Genomic DNA, 24,449 nt, shown 5'->3' with positions numbered 1-24,449 from the left:
CCTCACTGACTGACCAGCAGGACAGATCCTTACCTACATCCTACCTGCAGACAAGGCTGCAGTGTGTGCACGTAGCACAGAACCACAGGGCTGGTGCCTTGGGAGGCACCTTGGAGATCATCCAGCTCCAGCACCTGCCTGAGCAGGGACACCTCCACTGTCCCAGGTGGCTCAGAGCCCCATCCAACCTGGCCTGGAACACTTCCAGGGACGGGGCATCCATAGCTTCTCTGGGCAACCTTCCCTCAACGTCTCATCACCTTTGCAATTAACCATTTACTCCTATTTTCGATTCTAAACCTACCCTCTCTCACTTTAAAGCTGTTACACACACATACTCCAGCAAGTATAATTGTACATGAGAATGTTTTCAAGCCTGACTGCGTGCTGCATGGATAACATCAGTCAAAAAATTCAGTTCAATGGATACCTTTCCTATTTCATCTAAAGTATAAAATTATACCCACATATTGTGCACACAAATGTGGGGAAATGTCATAAAAGCATGAAGGAAGAATTGCAAAGCTTCTGTTAATTTTACTGCTTTAGAAAAAGATGGTGAAATATTAAATTGAGCTTCGTCTTCAACTTGAAAATCTCAGCAACGAGAAAAAACCAATTTGCCCCCTTTCCAGCCACCAAACCAGACTTAAGATTGACTTCTATTTTAAAATAAAATGAGTAGTAAAGTGATCCATTACACTGTTTATCTACTATTATTTCATTATGAAAAATAAAAGGAAGGTCAATTCACTCATAATTCAGCGCTACCAAATCACAGCCAGGTACACTAAACCAGCAGAGGGCAATAGAATTCTAGAATTTTGCAAAAATGGGATGTAATTCTGGATGGAGCTTTATTTACCTTATACATTTTCTGGCAAAAGTCATTAAACATCTAATTACTCATGATCTCTAATCCTAGATTCCTGAAGGTCACGTGTAATTTACTAGACATTACTTAAAGCCATGCGATTACCTCTGATTTCTACACAGATTTATCAAGATGGATATATGCTACAAAGTTCCCTGTAACATTAAATAATACACATAATAACATACTTATTTCTCCAAAGAGATAAAGAAGAGATTTTAATAGTTTTGTTATACAAAGAAAGAAAGGAAACTAAAATTGTCTAGAACGACATATCCCACAAAAAAGAGAAGACATTTCCATACCAGAACTTCACAGTTTTAAATAAGGTTAAACTCCACAAAGTGGATGAGAAATAGTTGATTTTTCTCCCTCTATCTAGCATTATAAAGTTTTTGTGGGTTAAATCCATTAGTTAAGATACAGATTTCACAAACTCTCAGTTAAGTGTTGAATCCATCTGAAGAGTTTTTCAAGCTTTGACACAGTTATTTTGAAAATCTCCTTAAACGTCACTGAATTTTGGATCAGGTGGTTCAGCAGTGAGTGTGCACCTGTGAGTGCATTGGAATGGTGGCATTGGCTCTATCCACAAAAACAACCCACAGCACAAAGTTGTTATCCAGGTCTGTGCCCAGAAACAAATAAACCCTGTAAATCTCAGCAGTTGACGGGTTTTATCTAGATTCAAATAATGGTTCTTAGAATTACTGATGACCTGATATGTAACTTAAAGCCCAGCTAAATAGAGCAACCCCCAAGGGGGTAGGTAAAGTAATTACTTTAAGTTCTTCTGTCACTTCATTCTAGTAGTTCTTTGATTATTATTTTCCTTCTTCTGTAGGAGCTTTCTCTGTCTTCACTGGTCAAATTATTTTTGAATTTCTCTCAATATGCAGCAGTTCCTTATCTGAGGAAACTATTAAAACAATAGTCCTCAAGTAGCCCTCAAGAACAGGATGAGCAAATTTGAAAGATGTAAGGGTTCAATAAAGAATATCAACTGCAAATTCATAAAATTTTAACAGCAATAGATCTTATCTTGGCAATATGAATTATAGATATACTACATGGTGAAAGAAAGAGGATGGGCAAAATCAAGAACCTTAATATTATGAAGAATTCTGAAAGTAAGGACAAGAAAACTGAACTTGCACTCTGAGCTAAGCCATTTGAGAGCTCAAACAAGATCCAGTTTGACTAACAGACACAGAAAATGAGGTGCTGAGTGGAAGTGCCTTCCAGAGGAGGATATTATCAGGAACAGTTCTGCCAAATGGTAAGGTGCAGTTTTGGCACGTGCAAGGCACGAGGAAGAGGAGAGCAAACACCTGCCCTGTGAATTCTTCCTGGCACAGTGCTATGAACTCATGACAATGAGCTGATGTGGTATGCACAAGTTCAGAGAGCTGTGATTAATCAGAGGAAGTCAAGAAGAGCATCCCATCAAGAATTCCAACTGTAGGTACTGTCATGAAGGGTACAAAAGCAGCAAATGGAAAAAAATGCAGGGATATGGATAAAAACAAGAGTAGGAGATAAAAACTCCAAATTTGGGCTTAAGTCAATTGGACATGTACATAAGAAAAGTGTTTGTGACACCTCAATTCTTTGGTCACGCTCAGTTTAAATTGTTGGTGAGCTATCTAGGATGGCAACTGAGACATTCACAGAGAAGCAGGCAATACACACAAATATAGCAGCAATTTCTCTCCCTTACCATCTGTAAGCATTTGCTCTCTCATGGAAACATAAAATAATGCTGCTCAAATCAGATAATAATGCTACAATGAAATGGAACTCGGTGAAGGAAATTGTTTTCATGAAGAAAGTTCCATTCTACCGGGATAAGGACGTGGTGATGAGGAGGCAAAGTTGACCTTACACATATGGAAAACGCATGGGGGACTCTGTTACTTCATTTACATTCCTTCACATGAAGCTCAGAAGCTTTACTAGATTTTAATTAAGCCACCAGAAATTCTTTCATGGTGAAAATTCGAAGTGAATCAGAATTTCTGTAACACTGTAATCCCCCCTAGAAGTAACAACGTAAAGAGATGGGCAATAACGAAATTAAACGTCTTAAACCAGGGTTATGTATCATTTCTAGAAAACAAGCTCAAGTGAAATAAGTTACAAATGATGTGGTCCAATACAGAGGAAATGCAACAGAAAGCTTCCTCCTTATCCTAGGCAATAGTGGTCAGTTCCTCAGTAACACAAATTTACTACAAAATTTATCATTACGTCTCATTTTAATTGGGGGAAATTGCCTTTTTTTTCTTTGTGACCAAGTACTTCCTCCCACAAACCACTAAGGAAAGGAACTACAGATTGCTAAATTATTTTTCCACTGTGTTATCATTCTGGGAAAGTCAGCTTCTTCAACAGAGCAAAGTTACCTCAGTAATGGATTTCCTAAATTCCTTGTTAAAAACATTCTCTAGTTAGTCTCTCCTGTTAATATGCTAACCTGTTGTATTATACTTTCTTGTTTAATTTCCTTTTCCCCCATGTAAAATAGTTTTGGAAGTAAGATATTTTCCACTACAAAGACATAAAATATATCCTACTGGCATGTATTATGTATCTATCAGAAGCAAAGTACACAAGTTAAAATCTTAAGGATCAGAGATGACTTTTGGGTGCCTGTGTTTGCAAGGGATACTGCAAAAGTACTCAATCATAACTAACAAGAATCCCCAGATTCCTGTTTTAACATGAAAAGTATGTTTGCTCTTACAAAAATAATTTACTGAACTATAATATTTATATGAAAATAAATTTTAATGGATATAATAAAACTTTTGACTGGAGGAGTGTTTAGAAATATTGACAGAACTTCGACCATTGCCTTAAAAATGCTCTTCCATGATCCCACTCATGTTCATAAACACCTGCCAAGTAACCACATTATTTTCTCTCAAAAGTCAATAAAACCCTGCTTTTAGGCCATGTCTATTAAAACTTCAGCCCTAATTAACCTACTGGTACACAGAATCACCAACAGTAATGATTACTACTATGAATAATGATGACTGTCATGAATCATGAGCAATAATGATGACTCCACAGCTTCCTTCCAATGCCTCAAACTGCCTGGCTTCAAGTATTATTACTTATTTCAAATACTTGTTGTAAGCTCTTGAGGGTAAGTTTCTTCATTTTTCTGTTTTTTAGTACAAAAGTAACACCAGCAGTTCTGGTCCACAATTAAGGCTCCTGGATTTTCCAGGAATGCAAATAATGCTCATATACACACTTGATAATGTTGGGAATGTTCCTTTGTGGTTCAGCTTCTTCCCTATTATCCATTCATTACATGATATAGCCATGTTCTTTTCAAGCAGGCAACTTAAATATGTTTCTATATTAAAGGGATTAGCTTTCTGACAATGGATAAATAAAATAATTTTAGTACTAAAAATAATGTTACTTAATACTATTTCAGTCACAAAAACATTTCCATAGACTAAGATAGTATCAGAACTGGCAGGATAGAGATACAAAAAGAAAATTAATGGAAGCAGACAAAACTCCTTGCCAAGACAATAAAGGAAGTCTTTCACGATGGGAGTTTCCTAAATTAAAGCCAGCAATTCAAGAGTGAAGAATTTTAAAGCAGAAGTGATTTTAATCCAAGCACACCAGAGTAGGATAGAAAGTTTTAGAAGGAAGCACAATAACTAGGTGCAAGGATGAAAATATTTCAGTGGAGAAAGGTAACACATTACAGAAAGTCTTCCTAGCTTTCCAGGAGGCTAAAAGCATGCTGATGAGTATGAGAATTACTTGGGACAATCACAGTTGTGAAAAAATTAAAATTAAAAATCAAAATTCACATTGAATGCAAAAAAACCCACTCACTTTGCTTTTCTAAATTAACTGCATCATCCAATAGCTTTGTGCAATTCCCTGGTATTTACACAAATTCTAAAATAAACAGTAATATAATGTTGTCATTAAGTAACAGAGATAATGTTAGTACCAAATTATTCCACTGTTTTCCATAGTAGGTGGACCAATATTCTACTGATTCCAGCTGACACTAACTGTAAAATTTGCCTGACAAAGACATAAAAATGCAATTAACTCTTCACCCATAATCACAGATTTTCCACATCAGCCTTTCATGGAGCATCTTCCCTGTGACTTCACAGCTGCTGCTACACAACAAAGAGCACATTTCAAATTATGCAGCTTCTGTTACATAATTAACCTTGAATTGGGTCTCTCTTGGAAGGGGAGGGTTCATGATAATGATTAAAGTACTATAAACTATTCTGAATTTCACTAGTACTGCCTCCAATCTTCAGAGAAAGCCTTCATCCATGAAGTTGGGAATCCTTCCTACACCCTCAGGTTCTGCAGTTGAGCAGTCATTTCATCAGGCATTTCAAGGAGTAAAGACTTTGTTCCACTGAGTATCTGCCATAACTGTTATTGAAACTTGGTAACCTGTTTCAGCTAGGAAAGTCCACACTCAAATTACTTTCATTTTATTATTGTGCTATGCAAAACACCACATATAATTCACTATGGAAAACATTCTAATTATTTATATTCATGAAATGAATTAACATGAAACACTTCCAGTTTCACATTTTTTTATTAATTCAACTTCTTACTTAACTCACAATTTTGTATTCTCCTTGAAGATTATAAAAAAAACCCTTGGATGAAAGTCCTTTTCTTCACAAAAATGCTGCCAGGATACTTCTTAAGATGAGCTGAATAAATGTTGTGTACTATATCCAAAGATTTTAAGTTAAATTATTTACACCAAATGTTGTTCTTTTAAAAACTCTGAAAAAAGTCTCTGATTTTATGTAATTCTCTTTCATTCTCAACAAAAGTACAGGAACATGGAGTACAAATGAAAAATGGGCAGCCATGCAGATGAACGGCCTAATGATGCCATATCCTAATGATTTCAGCCAGCCCCAGTCTGCAAAGCTGCAGACTCATTTCTCTCATTCCATTTCAAGCTCTACAAAAAAATTCACATCAGTATCCAACTTAAATTTTATTTGAAATTGTGTGGTTTAGAAGCATTTTAAAAAAAGTCAATTAAAAAATCAGTTTTTCCCTCTCTCCCTCCCAAGAATTACATAATTTAGTCACATAAAAATTCTAAAGCAGTCTCCAGTTCATCTTGCTAAGACAAATGTCAGTTTGAATGTAATGCATCCAAACTATGAGACATTTTGTTGCATTTTTATTTTTGCCTAAACTAGACCAGCACTCTCCAAGCATACATCAAACCATTAAAAAAACTGACTCAGAAATTAATTATTTTCTAATTTTCTAATAAACCTGTGATTTTGAAAAATAATACTGCTCTGAATCCTGCCATTTAAAGAAATGCTTGTCTATAAATGTGGAAACCCATTCATAACATCTACACAGAAAAAAGTTTACCCTTACAATAGTGTATTTTTATTACGCCACTTCCTTTATGTAAACACTTCTGAATGCCAAACAACAGAAAATTTGCAAGTGTTACTGTTGACTATGCAATGTGGTAGAAAGGTATGGGAACACAGATATCATATACCCGTTAACCACAACAATTTAGTCATAAAATTTTGGAAAAGATCCCTGAGGAGTAGCAAACTTGACTATAATTTGAGCAATCAGGTTGAGAGGAGAACACAACTGCATTTAACATTCAGTGGGTGAGGGATGCAAGAGAGGCTGAGCAGAGCGCCGAGCATCAGCTGAGCTGCCAGGGAGGGCAGATGGAGAGGTGGCCTCTGCCTGGGGCAGCGCTGGGACCCTGTGGTGGCAGCTCTGCTGCTATGCCATTGTCCAGGACAGGCTGGAACTGGAGCCTGCCATGCTCCTGCCTGGCTGCTCTCCAGAAGGCAGCGTGGGGCTCACCACATCCTGCCAGCCTAGGAGGGAAGGCAGCGCCGTGGAGGGGACAGCGCCGCTTGCGCAAGCGCCACGCTGCTCCTCGCGAGTTCATGCAAGGAAAACATCATTAAAACAGGTCCCTTCCCCTCCTCCTCTCTTCCCACACGTAGAACAAGACCTCTTTTCCACAGCAACAAGGAATACTACATTTCCACTTTATACACTTTATTCACTTTATCCACCAAGGAATACTACATTTCCACTTGAAACACAGAAGTGAGCACATACCAAAGAAGCATGGGTCATTGGTACCATGAAAACATGGAAAAATTCTTTTATCTTCACGTATAAATACATCTTATTTATATTGTTTCAATTTTAAACAAAATTCCAACGGTATTACTAACGGTAAACTAAAACCTTTTTCTAACCCAGAAGCAAAAATTTGTTTGTTTTTGTGACATTCGCAGTACACACCAAAGTCTACTGTCACTGATGAGTCACATTTTGCTAGTAGCTTGTGTCCAATATTTAAAAATTTTAAAAAGCATAGGGACTATTTTTTCTAGCAAAATTCAATTATTACTCCAGGCCACAAATATGCAACCAGTGCTGACTTCCTGTCTATGACTTTAATCCCATCAGCTCTTACTTAGAGTGTGATCAAATCCTGCCTGATCAAGTTTCACAATAGATCACTCACCAGACTTCAGGGAGAATTCTGAAATTTCACCAGACATCCCAAGAGCTCCTAGCACGCTGTACACAGCGTGATGTTTCTTGTAATTTTAATTGGATCTGTGTAGAAATACCCTGGACTAATTTTTAAATTAGCAAAGGCATTAAGACAAGATGGGTTACATCATGGCAACTTGCTCCCCTCTTTAAATTTTCTGTTGTTTTACCAAAAATATTTTAAAATCCCTCAAGGCTAATGCATGACACAACCATTCCAGAATCTTACCAACATCACCTCCAAGTTTTCAGTTGTGTTACTGCTCAGTTTCTTGGCTTATCTGCTGAACTCAAACAAAACCACGTCCTTCTCATTATTTATACACCTCAAATATTTTGTGACTGCACTGTGTTCAGTAAAACACAGTGGAGTTATTTGGGAAGAACAGGTAATTGTTTCATTTGTGCTCTGCTTTGTCTTGGATAAAGAAAATGAAACCTAACATTTCATGAACACAACAGTCTTTCCATAAAGGAACTGTGAAGTTGTGTAACTTCTTTATAATACTTCGTTGGAAGGAAAAGGAATTACACTAACAATGAAATACTGCAACATGAAATCCCATCATGATTTCCCATCAAAATGCTACAGCAAACACAGATGGTAAAATATCAGACTGGACTGACCTGTACAGACTCTTAGAACTCTACTATACTTTTAGATTTACTACAGATTTTGTCAGGATGACTTGACTTGGAGCATTGCCTGCACAATGACACCAATGAACAGACAAATGAAACCCTGTGCCACTGTCAGATGCACAAGTCCTGTCTATTCCTGGCACTAAGAACATTGTCCAGTCTCAAAAGGGGTGGGTGAAATGAGATTTAACAGGCTGCTGGCATCAAACATGGTATTCTGAGAACAGAAACACCAATAAAAGAACTGCACTCTGCCAGGCACTGCTTCATCCTTGGGAAGCATCAACACAATCATGAGGCAGAGGTAAGATAATTCTTCATGTTGAAGCACAAGCTCATGCCAGGTAGAATATTCACTCTAGTTTATGACACAATTTTGAAAACCTCTAGAGAAGCTGAAAGATCCTCCAAAAAGTATAATTTTGTACTCAAAAAGAATCAGTTTACTCAAAAGTATAAATTTTACTCAAACTGAACCTTAAACTGTTAATCTGAATTTTAACTAACCACTGCAAAGTTAGTGCAATAATCTTATGTTCCGAACAGCATGTCAGTTTGTGTTTAGTATAAATAGTTGTATGCCAAAATAAGTACTTTTGCCAAAGAATTGTATCTAATGGGACATACCAAAGGGGACCATCACTGAACCTGAGGATTAGATCTGGGAAAAACAAAATTCTTTTTCTATTATGCATTAACAGCTGGCTTTTGCAAGTTAATAGTCAGGTTATTTTAATTTTTAATTCAGGTCAGGCACATTAAAAAACTCATCATGCTTCTTCCACCAAGGGACTCACAGTTTCCTGAGTGTATTTTTAGAGTTAAATAGTCCATGGTATTAAAAAAAGATTTTAGAGAACTTTCTGTGAGAGAAATGGTGTGAGATCTTGGTACCTCTACCAAAAAATACGAGTGTGTAGATGAAATTACTTAAATATAATTTATATTCAATCCAGATTTTTGCTCTGCTTGATGGTGAAATCAAAACTTGTTTAAGCTTTTTTCAAAACTTCTGATAATACATTTAAAAGTCTCTTTTTGTTGTCTTTTTTTTTTTTTTTTTTTTTTTGCCTGCTTGATCAAACTTTACCAAGGTAGGAATCTAACCAAACTGCTCCAACACCCCAAAACACTCCCTGTACCTCTCCAGGTAATGAGCTACGTGGACTCTCTTGGCTATTCTTATAAGCAAAACTAAAAACCAGAAAATAAAAGAAAGTAGAAGTTTCTTGAAAATGTAGAATTTATGCAATAGTAAGAATAAAATAGGGAAGAGGGAAATTTCTATAGCTCATTATCTCTTCCCTCAAATTAAATATTTGTGGCAGCAGCAAATGCAAAACAACAATTCTGCTACTGAAGGACTCAAAACAGAGGGAACAGAGAAAGATAAACTTGGATCTAAAGATGGGAGAAAGTCAATTTGCTGGGATTGAAAAACTTAACATCTCACCATGCTACTTTACATAAGAGAATGAAAATATACACTCTCCCCTAAGAGCAGCTGTGGGTTATTATGTACAGCTATAAACTAAAACACATTTAAAGAAAACTTTTTTACAGTTCAACAAGAGGAAAAAACCCTGCCACTTCATGCTCCATACATGTTGTTAAGTACTAGTTTAAATAAGAAATGTCAGGAAATCTACACATTTAAGTTTGTCAAAATTGCTCTTGCTTTCAACACATGATTCAGGTTTCTATGACTGGTAAAGTTTGACATTTTTTATTCTAAAAACATGACAGAATATTTTTCTAGTTCAAAAAAAGCCAGAAATTTATTAGAACATATAATTTAAACTAAAAATGACTGACTGATCTTGTAGCCTTTTTGTTGCAGAAACCTTGGTTTCCATTCAGCTAAAATAGGGAACTTTCTGCATTTCTGGCTACTGATAAATGCCCCATGGCCTTCTGAAAGGTGGAAGGTTGCATTTTTCAATTGCTATATTATTAATGTGCAGATAAGCTGTCACAGCCATTACTGTTTTGCGCTATCACCGTGTACCAGTTATCAATGGCTAAGCACCTATTTCCCAAACTTGGTTGTATAGCAATATTGACATTAAGCAAAGTTTATTTAATATTGCAAGCAAGTCCATATTCTGAACTTATCTCCTCAGGTATGTACATCCTAAAAAGCAGGACTAGAGCTACCCAGAACTGGTGAAAACACTACTGTATTGGGACATTGAAATACAGTCATACTACAAGAGTTCTGCTTCTGAAATGATTACTTACAAAATTTTCATTATTTATATTTTTTTTATTTACTATCATATTGTATTTTGCCACTATCAAACATTATGTACTTCCCCCCGCCTCTAAAAAAGAAACCAAAGCAAGAAAATGAAAACAAATACACAGTTAAAACAACCCAGCTACAATATCCTCCAAAACTAACTACACAGACTGGAAACTTCATTGTACTTTTGGCCAAGTACTTTATTGGCCAACTTTGCTACAGTGACCATTGTATTATATTGGCCAGTGCATGTTTAACCTGCCAAATTAAACACAGTAGAACTGCAATAAATAGTTCTTACATAGTAGCATCAGAAATTATTCTATTATTTTAGTGACTAAATATAATTCAATGGTAATTCTCTAACCCATCATATAGCCTGCATTTTGTGTATGTCTCATAATCCTAATGACCCAACATCAATAAGTGTCCTAGAGTAATGTACATATCAGTCTATTTGATGATTTCCATTGACATTAATAAGTTTTAGAATTACTCTTCCTGCCTGTCATCTCTTTCACCATTTTAATAATGTGGTGTAAAAAAATACAAAATAGCAGTGGTTGCAATAGAAACTTACCCTATAGAAGGCAGTTGTCAGGGGCAGCAATGCTGCAGCAATGTTGTATTCTTCTGAAGATGAACAATCCTGCAAGAAAAAAACAAGGAAGAAAATAAGCAAAACCATTTTATGCACTGTAATTTCATTTCTGCCTTATGGAGTCCGTCTGGCATCCTCCTGACACGTAATGGAACCTTTAATCATTTGGTATCATGTAAAGACAACACATATTTATGAGTGTGTGTATATATATACACACACACATATATATACACACATACATATCTTTCTATCTATCAAACTATTTTCTCATGATTTCTCCTAGACAGGTATTGGAGAAATATAGTGGGAAGCGACTCTTCCCACTTTAGAAATTTATTAGCCAATTTCTCATTCATATGTCAGAAATACAAATTCACTGACATAGTTTATACATAATTAAGAAAGTTTTCCTCATTTAGGAAACAATAAAAAGGTAGCTTGCTTCCATTTGGGTCAAGAGCAAACGTGACTAAAGTGGAAGTGATGTGATGACCAAAGAATTCCCTTTCAAAACGTCTACGTGAAGGAAGTGACATTTATGCAATATGAAATAATCACCTCCACAGCCTCTACAAAAGTTTGGCACAAGGTTAACTTTAAAAGAAGATGAAAACCCATTCTCTTCAAGTCTTTGAATGCCTCATTCAACAGTCAAGTGTGTCATTCATGTCTCTCTAGGCAGAAAAGGGTATGCCAAAGTAAATCAACTAGTAATTGTGCTGATGAAAGTTGTGATTTTATTACGGAAGTCTTTTAAAAGAAAGCAGAATTGGAATGTAACTTGATATTTAAAAAACAAACTACTTGAATTTTTATGGCCATAAAAAAAAGAAGAATAAGAAATACCCAACAAGAGTTAAAAATTATACTTTTTCAAAAAGTGATCAGGTGTTTTTTCAGCAGCTCTTTGCCATCACTAAAGAACACAATAATGCACATACTTGTACAGTTGAAAAATGTATCACCATTGTGCCCCTGGATAATCAAAGGACAACCAACATTTCCAGTTGAACAATTCATTTAAAAATTTTTAACATTATTGTTACAGTGGGCACTCTGCAACTCAAACCACTCCTACTAACAAATGCCAACATTGATATAGCTCAACTATTCCTCTGCCAGACTTTACATTTATGCCTTCAACATATCAGAGTTATCTAAAACAGAACTAGCAAAAAACTGGCACCAGCCAATTGTGATAGCAGAAATATGAAACCTGCATTATAAAACCAACAATGGTATGGATTATTAGGATGTTATTTGTATTCATCTCATTTTTTGTTCTTAAATGGCTGCAGTCATGTGGATTGCAGGTTCAAAACAACAGACCAAAAAAACTCATCACAAGACTATTTTGCTTCTCATAATTTTAAAGTCTATTTCAACCTTTGTGATTTCTCAATAACAAATCCTTCATCTTCTATTGCTTTAATCAAGCTCACGTAAATGGAACAGCAATGTCCATTATAATTAAATACAGCAGCAGTTAGAAAACTGCTTACACATAAATTCTGAAAAGGGACACAACAAGTTCAGAGTTGTGAAGGTTTATTTCTGCACAGCGTTACTGAGGGTTCCAATGGGTCTAACTCTGCACAAATGCATGAATGCTAACGGTGCATGGACAACATGAGTTTGGCAAGTGCTCACACTTCATAACACACTTCCAATCTGGTAGAGGAAAACTAACAAAAATGGACACTGAAAAACTCAATAAATGTTCCAGTGATGCCTCTTGGTATTGCAAAATATATATAAAGCAAACCCAAATTAGTTTGTAAAATCTCAGAGCATAAGGCTAAAGGACATAGCCTCAGCTGCTTTCAATTTTCCATTTCTGCATTATTCCCTATTGTTATCCACATCCTTAATCCCCATTTGGAAGTTAGCATACATATTTTTAGTTCAAAATATGATAAATATTCTTACTACTTTTTCACTTAACAAGAACACTTTCCACTTAAAATTTGACTTTCCAATCTTTAGAAATGTGCAACAGCTTTCAAAGAAATACATATCTTATTTCTGTATGTGATTATTTATAACCAGGTATAAAATAATCCATCCTCAATTTTAGGTTACCTACTTAATCCCTTAGTTCAAATTATTTCAAAGAGTTCGGGCTTTTATCCAAAATATACATAAAAATATCTTTATAAAAACTGAGCAATGTATCTTCACCTAGAGAGCATTCAATACTCCAAGAGCTAACATATGTCTCAAAGATATATATCAACACCATATAAACAACACATTAGATTATTTTTCCATTCCTTCCTTCAAGTATGAAATTCTCCACATATTCCATGTCAGTAGTACATGGACTTGTAATGTGGAAGTACTATCTCTATATATTTTTTTTTCTTCTCCTCTATATGACAAGGAATACAAAATTATCTCAGTTAGGAATAAATTACAACACTGTTGTTTTAAGATGAGTGGAATTAATTAATTGTTTACCTGCATTGTAACTTCAAGACAGAATGCCATAGACAAAAGAGATGTTGCACTGAAATCTCAGCTTCTCAATTTTACAAACAAACCAAAGTACTGGAAATGTCATATATGTGTTGTAGGTAATTAATTTAGACTCCTGAAACAATGCAATCCAGCTGCCTTACATATAATGTCTTTACCAATTGTGAAAAATGCTCTTACTGTTGCTACAGAAGTAAAGAAAAATCAAATACCATAAAATAATCAAAGTTTTTCCACCTAATTTGCACAAAATGAAGCTGAAACACATATAGGGAGAAAAAATTATTTTCAGCAAATTAATCACCAAAAAAACCCAACGTCCTTTGACAGTGAAATACAGACTTCCACCATGAGATATGCAGAGTACTGCTTTGAATCCATGCCTAATTGAGTGAAAACCTGGCACATTGCTCTGGCCATACTGATCCTATATCCAGACAGTTGCTGAACTCTGTAGCAGATTGGAAACACTACAGGAATTCATGTACACTTAAAATAGCTTTGCTACACTGAATTGACAAGTGAATAAGAAATGAAAATATTTTTCCTTACATCACTTACTTCGACAACGCATGTGAATTACTTTTATACTCCAGTCAGTTTAAATATGCAGCAAAACTTTGGTGGTTCCATATTGTCATTAGATTGCAGAGCTGAGAGCTTGGAAGTTACAGATTTTGGCTGCTTGGCTGGACACATGGGGCTGATATGGGGGAGCACTGATGACTTTTGGAATCTGGTAGGTGGCTTAGGCTTCTGGTGCTGAAGGAAAGAGTCAGCTCTGCTCCTCACTCTTGGCTTCAGAACAGGCACTGCCTGGAATGCTTGCTTGGAAAACAAGGTATTGTGCACCATCATGAACTGTACATCATCATGAACTGTGCATCATCAGGAATTGTACACCACCAGGAACTGTGCACCACCACGAAGCTGAGATGCCCTCTGCAGAGTGGTCCTAGTGATGAACAGCTGGGAAAAGTCACCCCAGGAAAAGATCTCCCCTGATCTGCTCCTGGACATGCAGGTCCAAAAATGCTGTTAAATTCCCTCTGATATCCCACAAGAGCAAGCCCAAGCCAGTGAAGCACTGTGGCAGTGCACAAAAATTACCTCTCTTCCTGCATTAAACAACAACTTACACTTAGGGATTTCTGTTTTCCCTTAGTCACATGATAAAAATCTAGAAGACATGTATGGAACATCTAGATAACATTTGAGGTGGAATTTTCTTCTTAAATTCATCTTGATAGTATCTCTCATTAACTGCTACCTGATACAGTATCTTCCTGCATTAAAACCCATTCTGCTTTAGGCACTAAGCTTTTCAAACAGACATCATATTTTTAATAATCTGCAGAAATCTGAGTATGCTAAAAACTTGGGATCCAATTTTGCCTTACATTCAGGAACACCACAAATAGACTGACTTCCCCACAGACCTGACTATCACATGAAATCACTGTAGCATGCACTGAATCCAAACTAAAAAGCTGAATATGGCAGCACTTGATCCATACCTTTTTGGCAGCACAGGAGGATGCGTGCATGCTCTGTTAAAAATGCTGCTCAACACTGCACTGTCCCTCCTGAGAATAACTGAAGTCAATTTTCAGACATACGAAGAGCATTCATCACCCTGCAGGACTAAGCTCAGAATGAATCCAGAAAAACAAAAAAAAAACCAAAAAAAGGCAGAAACTTTAGGGTCAGATGTGTTTTTAAAGCACTAACCCAAGAACAGTTAAGTCAGCACATGTAACTATGTGCAGAACATCAACAAATTACAGGTGAAACATTAGTTACAAATTCAACAGATTACTTCACTGGTGTCAGGTTTTAATCCCAATTATTACAGATGTATTATGTGGGCAGGGTTTTAATGAATCACTGAATTTTTATTATTGATGCAGTTTGTATTTTGAAAATATGAACTGTCAATCCTGATGCACAAGCTACTACTTTTGTAGTAGTAAGAATTCAACAGCCCAGCTTAGAAAAATTGTTTTGTTTGCTAAAAGGAATAGAGATTCATCAGGTAGAACTGCAGTGTTATTCATAACCATACCTTAATATTAATGAGGTAATTTTTCATTTTTATTAGATAAGCTGCACAGATTTTACTCATTCATCTACAAATACAAAATTAATGCAATTGAACTATTACAAATGAGTTTTGATCAAAGAAAACATCTTCTGTGTAAACTGATGCTACCATCAATGTCCTTTATATTCAATCCTTACAGAATCAAAAATGTAAGTAAATAAACCGACAATTAATTTAGCAATATCTGATTACAGCTAATATAATTATATGCTGTCTTGAAAAACCTCAGTCCTACTTGGAATTTCCAAAATAACTTTAAAAAGTATTTAACTTAAAAGTTTTAACTTCACAGATAAAGCCATAGTTAAAATTAGTTTGTTGAAATAAATGCCAATGTGATAATAATCACTTATACTACTTTTACTAGCATCACATAATTAACTTCACAAGAAAGTCTAAATCATTATTAGACTCATAAGCAAAATTGCTTTTTTCAGTGAAAATCCATGTGCATTTACTTTTTTGCTACTATTCATATAGAGCTTTGTCTAGTGAAGTCACCATCAATGTCAGCTGCTGCTTTGCTTTACAGTGGGATCAAATTTTTCCTTTTTGTTGATAAAGGTGAAATCAAACCTTATTGAAGCAGCTACAATTTTATTAAGTGGAACACTACTGGGACCTGAAAAACAGGATGAAAAGCAGACATACTGAGAAAATCCATAGAGCTCACTACCTGTTGCCTTAACTTTTGACAGAATTATAAGAACAAATTCAAAACTTGGGAGATACGGCCCTAAGAAAATCCTCATTATTTTTAAAAATTCTTGTCTTGTTAAGAATATAAAGAGCATTTCAAAAGTATTAATTAGCAGAAACCAAATCTTCCTTCATAAATGACCCTAATACATTTCATGCGTCGCTCATTAACACAAGCTTTTAATTTTATTTTTGTTCTGCCTAATCGCTGGTACAGGGATTCACAGTTAATAAAACCAAGACAAGGACACTCTTATTATCTGTGGTTTCCAAGTTTAGCATTGATCAGATCTCTGGGCTTTTGATAAGCAGCTTCTCATACCCTGGGCTGACAGCAGTAATTGAACACAAAGTCCAGATCACAGACTTGACCCGTGCTCTGAATTCTGCCACATGTAACACCCTCTGCACCCTCTATGGCCATCACAGAGTGATGCCAGTGCAGAAGAACAGCACCCAGCCCAGGAGAATCCTCACTGATTTGTTTTGACTTTGTGGTCTTTCTGCCTCATCAGGAGCCTTTGCAAGACCATTAAATCAAGGAACTTATCCTGTCAGCAACAGGATGCAAGATATTGCAAAGCTGCCATTCCAGGCAGGAGACCCAGTTTTATTTTGGAGGTATTTTACTTCCTGAGGAGCTTCAGGTTTGTCTTCACCTGGCCTTGAATCATCATAAGTTTGCCTGCCCTTGAAGCATAGTGGTATAAGGAACAGGATTCAATCAAAGCAGTTCAGATGCAATTACACAAGCACATAGTGTCCAACGATTTTCAAGTTTCCTTTTGCTTTACTCCACACATTCACAAGCTAGCAAATACAACAAATTTTCTCTATGCAGCCCCATCCTACTCCTGATCTCACAGCAAGTGAAAACAAGAAACAACATTTCACTCAAAGAAGAGCTGTCAAGCCCCCCCAACCCCCATGCTTTCTCAATAAACACATTTCCGTCTAGGCTTGAGGTAAGTCATTTCCTCCTCCTTGTTACAAATTACATTTAGGAGATCGGGAACCTTAATTTTTATATGCATAAATTACACATTTGTCACTGTATTTTTCTGTACCCCAGAAGCCCAAAAACATGTAACTTTTTTTGCAAGATACTGATAAAAACAAGAATGCCATCCCTCGTGTCTCAGCACATCTGAGTTTCTTTAACAGAAATGCCATGCATGTTTCTGAATACTGTCATGAGGCCCATGGCAATAAAGTTCAACATACTCAGGCTGTAATCTTCTCCCAAGGAAATGGTTGGGATGCCAAGATGCCTTTTGACTTTTATTTCACAGCAGGGCTTCATTCACAGTGACTCTGTCCAAACCTTAAACTACACCAGCTGTGATACAAGGTCCTGCAGAGCAATTTGTAAAAAGTTTTGACAAACAACACTCAAATGATAGAATACATTGCAATTAATGATAAAAAAGCGATCAATATCCATTAACTGCTCAGTTGGAGGGGGTGATTAATTGATAATATATCTAGGAACTGCAGTGTACTCCTAGAGCCCTGGAAGACCGAAACACTTCAGCAGCCACTGCAAAACATTAACACAGGATACTCTGTAAACTGCTGTACAGGCAGCCTGTTTAATTGAGTTAAGGAACAACAGAGAAATGCTTAGGACATTAAAAGAACTATTAAAATAGATGCCATATTACAGTATAGTCCAGTTACATATTAACAAATCAGTTCACAAGTACACAGGAGACACAGCCTTACTCCCAGCAGCATCTCCTCTCCTAAATTTTAAAGCAAAAACTTTCAAATATATATACATTTTCAAATATGTACAAATACATTCACCTTGCTTAATTTTACTGTTCTTTTCTAAGTTTCATGTGATTTTCCAATTTCACATACTTTTAATAAAACTGTGTCACATCATCAGAACACATTCTATACAACTTTTAAAACTTAACAGGAATGAACTCCTAAAAAAATTAATCAGATGTATATGGGTATGTAAAGCGATTCACTGAAAAATCAGTTTTTCACTTTAGAAGAAAAACGTTTGGCTAGAAATGGAATTTTACATCCATCTTCTGTCGTGTAATGAGCTGACGCTCAGTTCAGAGCAGTTACCAAAAGATTTTGGGTCTAGTTCACCATGGAGAAACTGAATAGTGTCTGATGAAATGTAACTTGGAAGTAGGGCTCACTGAAAATTTTCCACTGAATAGCATGTGATAGCAAAATAATTTTTTATTTATGCTAAGAACCCTCAATGACATCATCTTAGGAAAAAGAACTTCTAATCCCCAAGGTTCTCCCCTTGGGAGACTCAGTCTCTTGCCAACTGATTTTCTGGGGAACCAGAAATAAAACCTTCTACAATAATTCAAAGGAGGCAAGGAACAGGTTTGAGGGAGCTACAGGCTGGACAGTAGGGAGCAAGTCCCCATAGACAGCATTTCCAGACACAGAAAGAGCAAAAAAGTGATTTAAAACACAAAAAACCAGCTGACCAAGGAAAACATTTCATTTCTTCAATGAAATACTGAGCTGTGTATCTGAGGAAAGAACAGCCTGTGATTTGCAGGCTCCTTTGGTACCCTTGGGGACAAGCTGGGAGAGAAAGTCTGGAGGAAAGAGTAGAAAACTGACTTCACTGTCAGGCTCAAGGTTTAGCAGGCAGGTGGCTTTGAATCCTGTTTTCAGGGCCTGATACTGTGGTGAATGTTTTCATAAACAACATGGAAAATGGCATGACATGCACCTTCATCACATTTCTGACTGACATCAAATTTGGGAGAGTGGTAAATACGGTGGAGGGCAGGACTGCTGCTGACTGGCATCACAGCCTGGCAGACACAGACTGAAAGAGCCTGTGTTTACAGAGAAAGATCTGTACAAGGGACAGGGTAACTGCACATGGAAACATGAACTACATACAGACAGCACCAGGAGCCAGGTGCTGTGCCATACACATCAAACCAAGTCAAAAATCCTAAAACATTAGTCTCACAAAGAGTTACAGCAGGGGCAAAAAGAACAAAGCAATTAGAAAGTTTATGGAAATGAACCAAGAGACCTTCAGGAAAGAGCACAACTGAAAGAATCCCAAAAACCCTAAATAAATAGAAAAAGAGAAAAGAGCATGCTCAACTAGCACAGACAGAAATTATTGGCAAGAAAGCTGGTGCCAATTTTCTGTACCTATATCTATGTCCAATGCATCCCCAGGTGCCCCTGGGAACCCAAGCCCATGTTTGCCTGGCAGTAGCACTGCCCCTGGCAGAGGCATTTTCCACCAACTGCCCAAAATGGGGTCTCTTCAATACATATTTGACATCTTGCTGCAGGACAGCTTTGGGCTTTTTAAGCCAACTTTGATATTACTGAAAAGCTTTCCTACACTTTTGGCAGGGGCACCAGATGGTCTGTGCACAGCTGCACCAAAGGACAACATGAACGACACCGACCAGCTGCTCCTGGAGGAAGTTTTCTTGGATCAGCTCTGTTGGTGCAGCCCCATTTCTGGATCCATGAAACAAGTGTCAGCTGCTGGAAGAGGATATTTCTGGGATGACCTGCAATGGCTGCAGAATTTCAAGGATGACAAGTGGCGTTTTGTGGGTTTCTCGGAGGAAATTCTGACTAAAAAGGTTCTGAATCTCCAATTCAGCCAGCGAGGGCTTTTCCACTCTCAGGCACAGATGATGCACTGTATTAGCTGTGCTGGTGAACTTGACAGAACCTAAAATCCCTCGTTGCCAATTCCACTGCCAGACCTCTCTGTTCCTTAATAGGCTGGAATGTAAATCTTCAGTTATGTTTCAAAGAGTAGTGCAGTTTTAACAACATTAATGGAAGCTGTTGTAGAAATTGCTTAATCCAAAAATCAACCTTGAAACAACAACCAGAATTAGGCACACTGCACATCATGAAAAAAATCATGTTACTAGAGAAGTCATCAGAAATATCCCATTTTTCTAGAGGAAAAAAAAAAAATCCAGCGATAAAGTAATTTCAAGGATAATACAGTTCACAGAAAAGAATACTTGAAGCAAATTTGGGAAACTGAAAGACATATGTTGTGCATGATTAAGTAGCATGTTGTAGAGCATTGTCCACTTTGATTAACACATCAAATCTGTGTGATCAAGGAAGAATGTTGCTACAAAGCCTGAAAAGCCCCAGAGACTCTGAGATTTCAAGCCTGCTTGATTTAGTAAAGTGCTGCCTCCGAGACAGCATCCGTCAACGGAATATATATTCTAATACAAATATTTAAACTATGAAAAAGGAAAACATATAAAACCCAATATTTTTATTTAACTTAATGTTAAGTATTTTAAACTTTTTGATCGTACTTAGCAGTGCATTGACAGCAGCCACCTCTTTCATACAGGTACAGATTTTATTATAAATCTTACACTTTTTGGTGGTTCAATGCACAGGACATGTGGGAACTGTTTATTGCAAAACATTTATTAAAATTAATTTCTTGATTATTAATGAAATGTTTGTTTTTCTAAGAATCCAAGGGAAAACAAGCATGAAGCATTTTTTTGTAAGAGATAAAGACAATGGAAGAAACACTAAAACAATTTTGAACTGGCAATTGTAGAACTTCCCTCAGAACCCTTCAGACTTAAAGTTTGCTGAATTGATACTTTTCTCTGGAATTTTTAAATGGCTTCAGGAAATAAGAAGGTTAGAATTCCATGAGGTAATTCCTCCAACTTTGGTTACAGAAGTGAAAAAGCAAACTGCCAAAACATACTATTTGGTCATCTAGCTGAAGAGGCATGTTTGGATGTCCTTAAAAAAACTCCTGTTCTCTGTAAAGACTGTTTGGCAGAGCAAACACAACCAGAGGAAAGAAGACATCCTTGAGCTTGCTGTGTGGACCAAGGAAACAGGAGTGTACTACTAGTATTGCCTTCCAGCAAAATTCTTTCTTTGGTACAAATTCTAGGAAATCTTGCTATGATCCCTTTCTTTTCCACAGCCTTCTAAATCACTGCTAGTAGCAACATCCAGCTAACTAGTCACAGAGAAAGCCTTCTTTGCCAGATTTTGGATTGCCAGCTAATCCATTTTAAAACCCTGACAAATCTTCTCCTTGGCTATCTGATCTTCCTTCCAGAAGGTTTTGTTCCAAATACCTGTTTTGTTCTTATTTCATGAAAAAAATGCAGAAAGGATAGCTCTGCTATGTAACCACAGTACATGGCAAGGAGAAGTTTAATAAAACTTCTGTATCTTGGGGTACAATGCAATACTGGTGAAGTTCCAAGTCTCAACTATAGCCATACTGTTTGAAATTCTTTCCTCACAATTCATATTTAGAGGTTTTAGAAGGATGAGCCAGCTTGCAATGGCTGGATAAAAAAAGAACAGGGAGTGAAAACAAAAACTGAGAAGTTCAAGCATTAGCAATGGCTTTGGCATCCTAAAACCAGCCTGACTCCAATTCCAGAGAACACACAAGCAAATCACCAAATGAGAGCAGAATACAATTCTGAAGATCAACAGATCATTTCTGGACAGCATGGCATTATTCAGTGCATGAATGATACACACTGTATCAGCAAGAACTATCAGCCATGTACAATAAATGTGATGACTCAAATGATACGTATTTCTTATCTGTGTCTCTTCCCAACAAGAAATATGAGTAGATATCCTGATATATTCCTTTTATCTCACCTGCAGTTCTAAGTACCAAAGAAGTCCTCAAGCTTTCATGAAGACCTTCACTATCACAGCTGACATGAATTCCACAGTACCCCTTACCCTCTCTTTCAGTACCACGCTCATGTTGATGGTCACTTTTTGTCCAAGTTCCTTATGCTGCTAAAATTTTACATCTTGTTCTTTCGTGTTTTTCAAGGACATTTAGGAGTGTGGCTCTTGGTTCAGTCCTGTGAGACATCCTGCCAGGTGCTGCTAGTCAACAACTTACTAAAAATTTCAAATACTCTTACTTACCACCCTTCTCCTTCTTCAAATCTTCTCCTATTCAGAGAAACTAAAATAATGCATTTTCTAAATGAATACACAGGGTGAGAGCTGGGTGCATCAGCATGATGCTGCTGTGTCATCTGCTGGAGCCCATTTGTGCAACGAGATGTGACTGTGATGATGCAGCCAAAATTCACCACTGCTTTAACAATAACAGAGATGCTACATACCTGATTTTGATGAAAATCTCTACAAAATACCTTATCCTTAAACTGGTTGGAATAACTAATTGATTCAATTTGATATGATTTGCTGAACTGATTTTAAATTAATCAGTTCTGATGCCCACTCTTTTCATGTACAGGCTGTGTCTTGAATTTGGAAATTAGAATATTACAGAGCATTATAATGCAGACTAGGAAAAATCTTCTTCTTTCTAAAGAAGAAGTGCTGAAATTCATGGTACACTCTCTGGGCTGATTTTAAGTGCATTGTTATTGTTATTACAATTAGAGTAAGACCTAGAAAGATCTTTCATTCCATATACCTGGAAGGGATAGAGAATATTACATGTCAATTGTATGGAATTTACTTATGTATAACAAAGGATTTTTATTCTTTAAAGTGATGTTTAATCTATTAACATTCCAAGTAAAGGTTTTACAAGGTGTTCAACTGACTAAAGGACTTAATTTAATCAAAAGAAGCTCCTTTTGTCCTCAAAAGTCAAATAATCTGTATAGAAAATCAAATAAATTTGTTCATTTACAAACATTGTAGGATTTCAGACTGTTAAACATGCACTTCCAGTTCCAATTCTTAACTCCCAAGTGCAGTTTTGGACTTTGGAGTTCAAGAATTAGGGGAGAGGTAGGGAAAGGGGCTTATGAGATTTGTTTGTTTTATCTAAAGACATTAGGTAAAGTAATTTTTAAATACTTCGTTGGATCACTAGATACTAAAGCCTGCCCCCGTGACTGAGTACAGGGAGGGAATTACTAAAAATAATCCTCATTAAAGCATGTTTACATGGCATTTTCCGTGATTCCTAAAAGCCAATTATTTAAGTCATAATGCTGGTCTGTAATATTGAAAAAGTATGTCAACAGCTGCAAGAATTTTTTACAACATATGCAGATTGTCAAATGTTCTTTTGTTTACACCTTTATTTTATGTTCTTGTTCTAGAATGGCACACACTTGCAATTAACATAAGAGGAGGGAGGTGTTTTACTGTAAAGAAATTGATTCTTATGCTTTTTTCCTTAGAAATCATTCTAAAATGTCACACAGTTCACTACTGTTTGTTTGTCATATTAATGCATTTGTCAAAGTTTACACAAAATATTTGACAAAACCCAGAACTGGCCTGTGTTTTATGGTATTTATCTCAGCACCACACTTCAGTTTTTGAATGCAAGCTGTCGAGATCTCAATTGTTTAAACTAAAGGTTATGCAAACATGACAGCAGCCAAATAATTAGAAGACTCTGGATATTCCATCTTCTTTATGCTTCAGAAATGACCATATCTGAAAAATAATGAGGATCTTACAGCCACCCATTAGTAATTTTTATGCAAAATTCTGTAAAATCAAGCACTTAGAAACAGAAACTTCACAAAATTCCTTCTAGAAACAACAAGCCAGTTGCCTATCTCTGTGTTTCTCCTGGTGGCCAAGGCAGCACACTTTGCAGAAATGTTTCACTGCAGCTTCTCTGCCTGGGCTTACCAGGTACTTGATGGGTGAAGAGCAGGGAAGGAAGAGCAGACACCACGTTACACAGGAATTCCTTTTCCTAAAAATAGACTGTACACAAGTGTGGCCACAGTGGCACAGTCACTGCATGAGCACAGCAAATCAGTACCATGCAATATTCTGCCACTTACTGTACATATTAAATGGACTCAGAGCAGATGAAATGCATGAACACATAATTAACAGTGTTATACACACATCCATAGGGAATGATGGACCTGTACTGTAATACACTTTATAAACATACCTAACATCTTATATAAAACCAAAATTCCGTGTGTCGCTTCCTTATTTTTATAGATATAAAAACTGTAAAAACAGGTTTTATAAAAACTGATTTCACATAGCTTGTTATATTAGCAAAGTGCCTATTTTTTTCCAACATGAAAGACTCTTTGTTTTGGTTTGTTTTTTACCACCTTTCATCAGTTCACCTCTTTCCCAGCCAGGCTGGAGAGCAACTGCACAGCAGTAGAACACAATTCCTGACCCAGACTTGTTTTATTTACAGCAGCGAGGAGCAGCATACAAA

General features: G+C 36.5%; 1 protein-coding gene across 5 annotated transcripts in view; it reads right to left on the bottom strand.

The window, feature by feature from the left end:
• Positions 1 to 24,449, bottom strand: part of SBF2 (SET binding factor 2) — a 230,197-nt gene that overhangs the window by 54,109 nt on the left and 151,639 nt on the right. For all 5 annotated transcript variants that reach the window (XM_021529470.4, XM_085580076.1, XM_021529472.4 and 2 more), the window contains exon 17: positions 10,939 to 11,007. In XM_021529470.4, the coding sequence (XP_021385145.3) occupies positions 10,939 to 11,007 (69 nt within the window). The remainder of the gene's footprint in view (positions 1 to 10,938; positions 11,008 to 24,449) is intronic.

Source organism: Lonchura striata, chromosome 5, assembly GCF_050655825.1.
Source record: "Lonchura striata isolate lonStrDom1 chromosome 5, ASM5065582v1, whole genome shotgun sequence".
NCBI classification, from domain to species: domain Eukaryota; kingdom Metazoa; phylum Chordata; class Aves; order Passeriformes; family Estrildidae; genus Lonchura; species Lonchura striata.
This window is presented reverse-complemented; position numbering and strand designations above follow the sequence as displayed.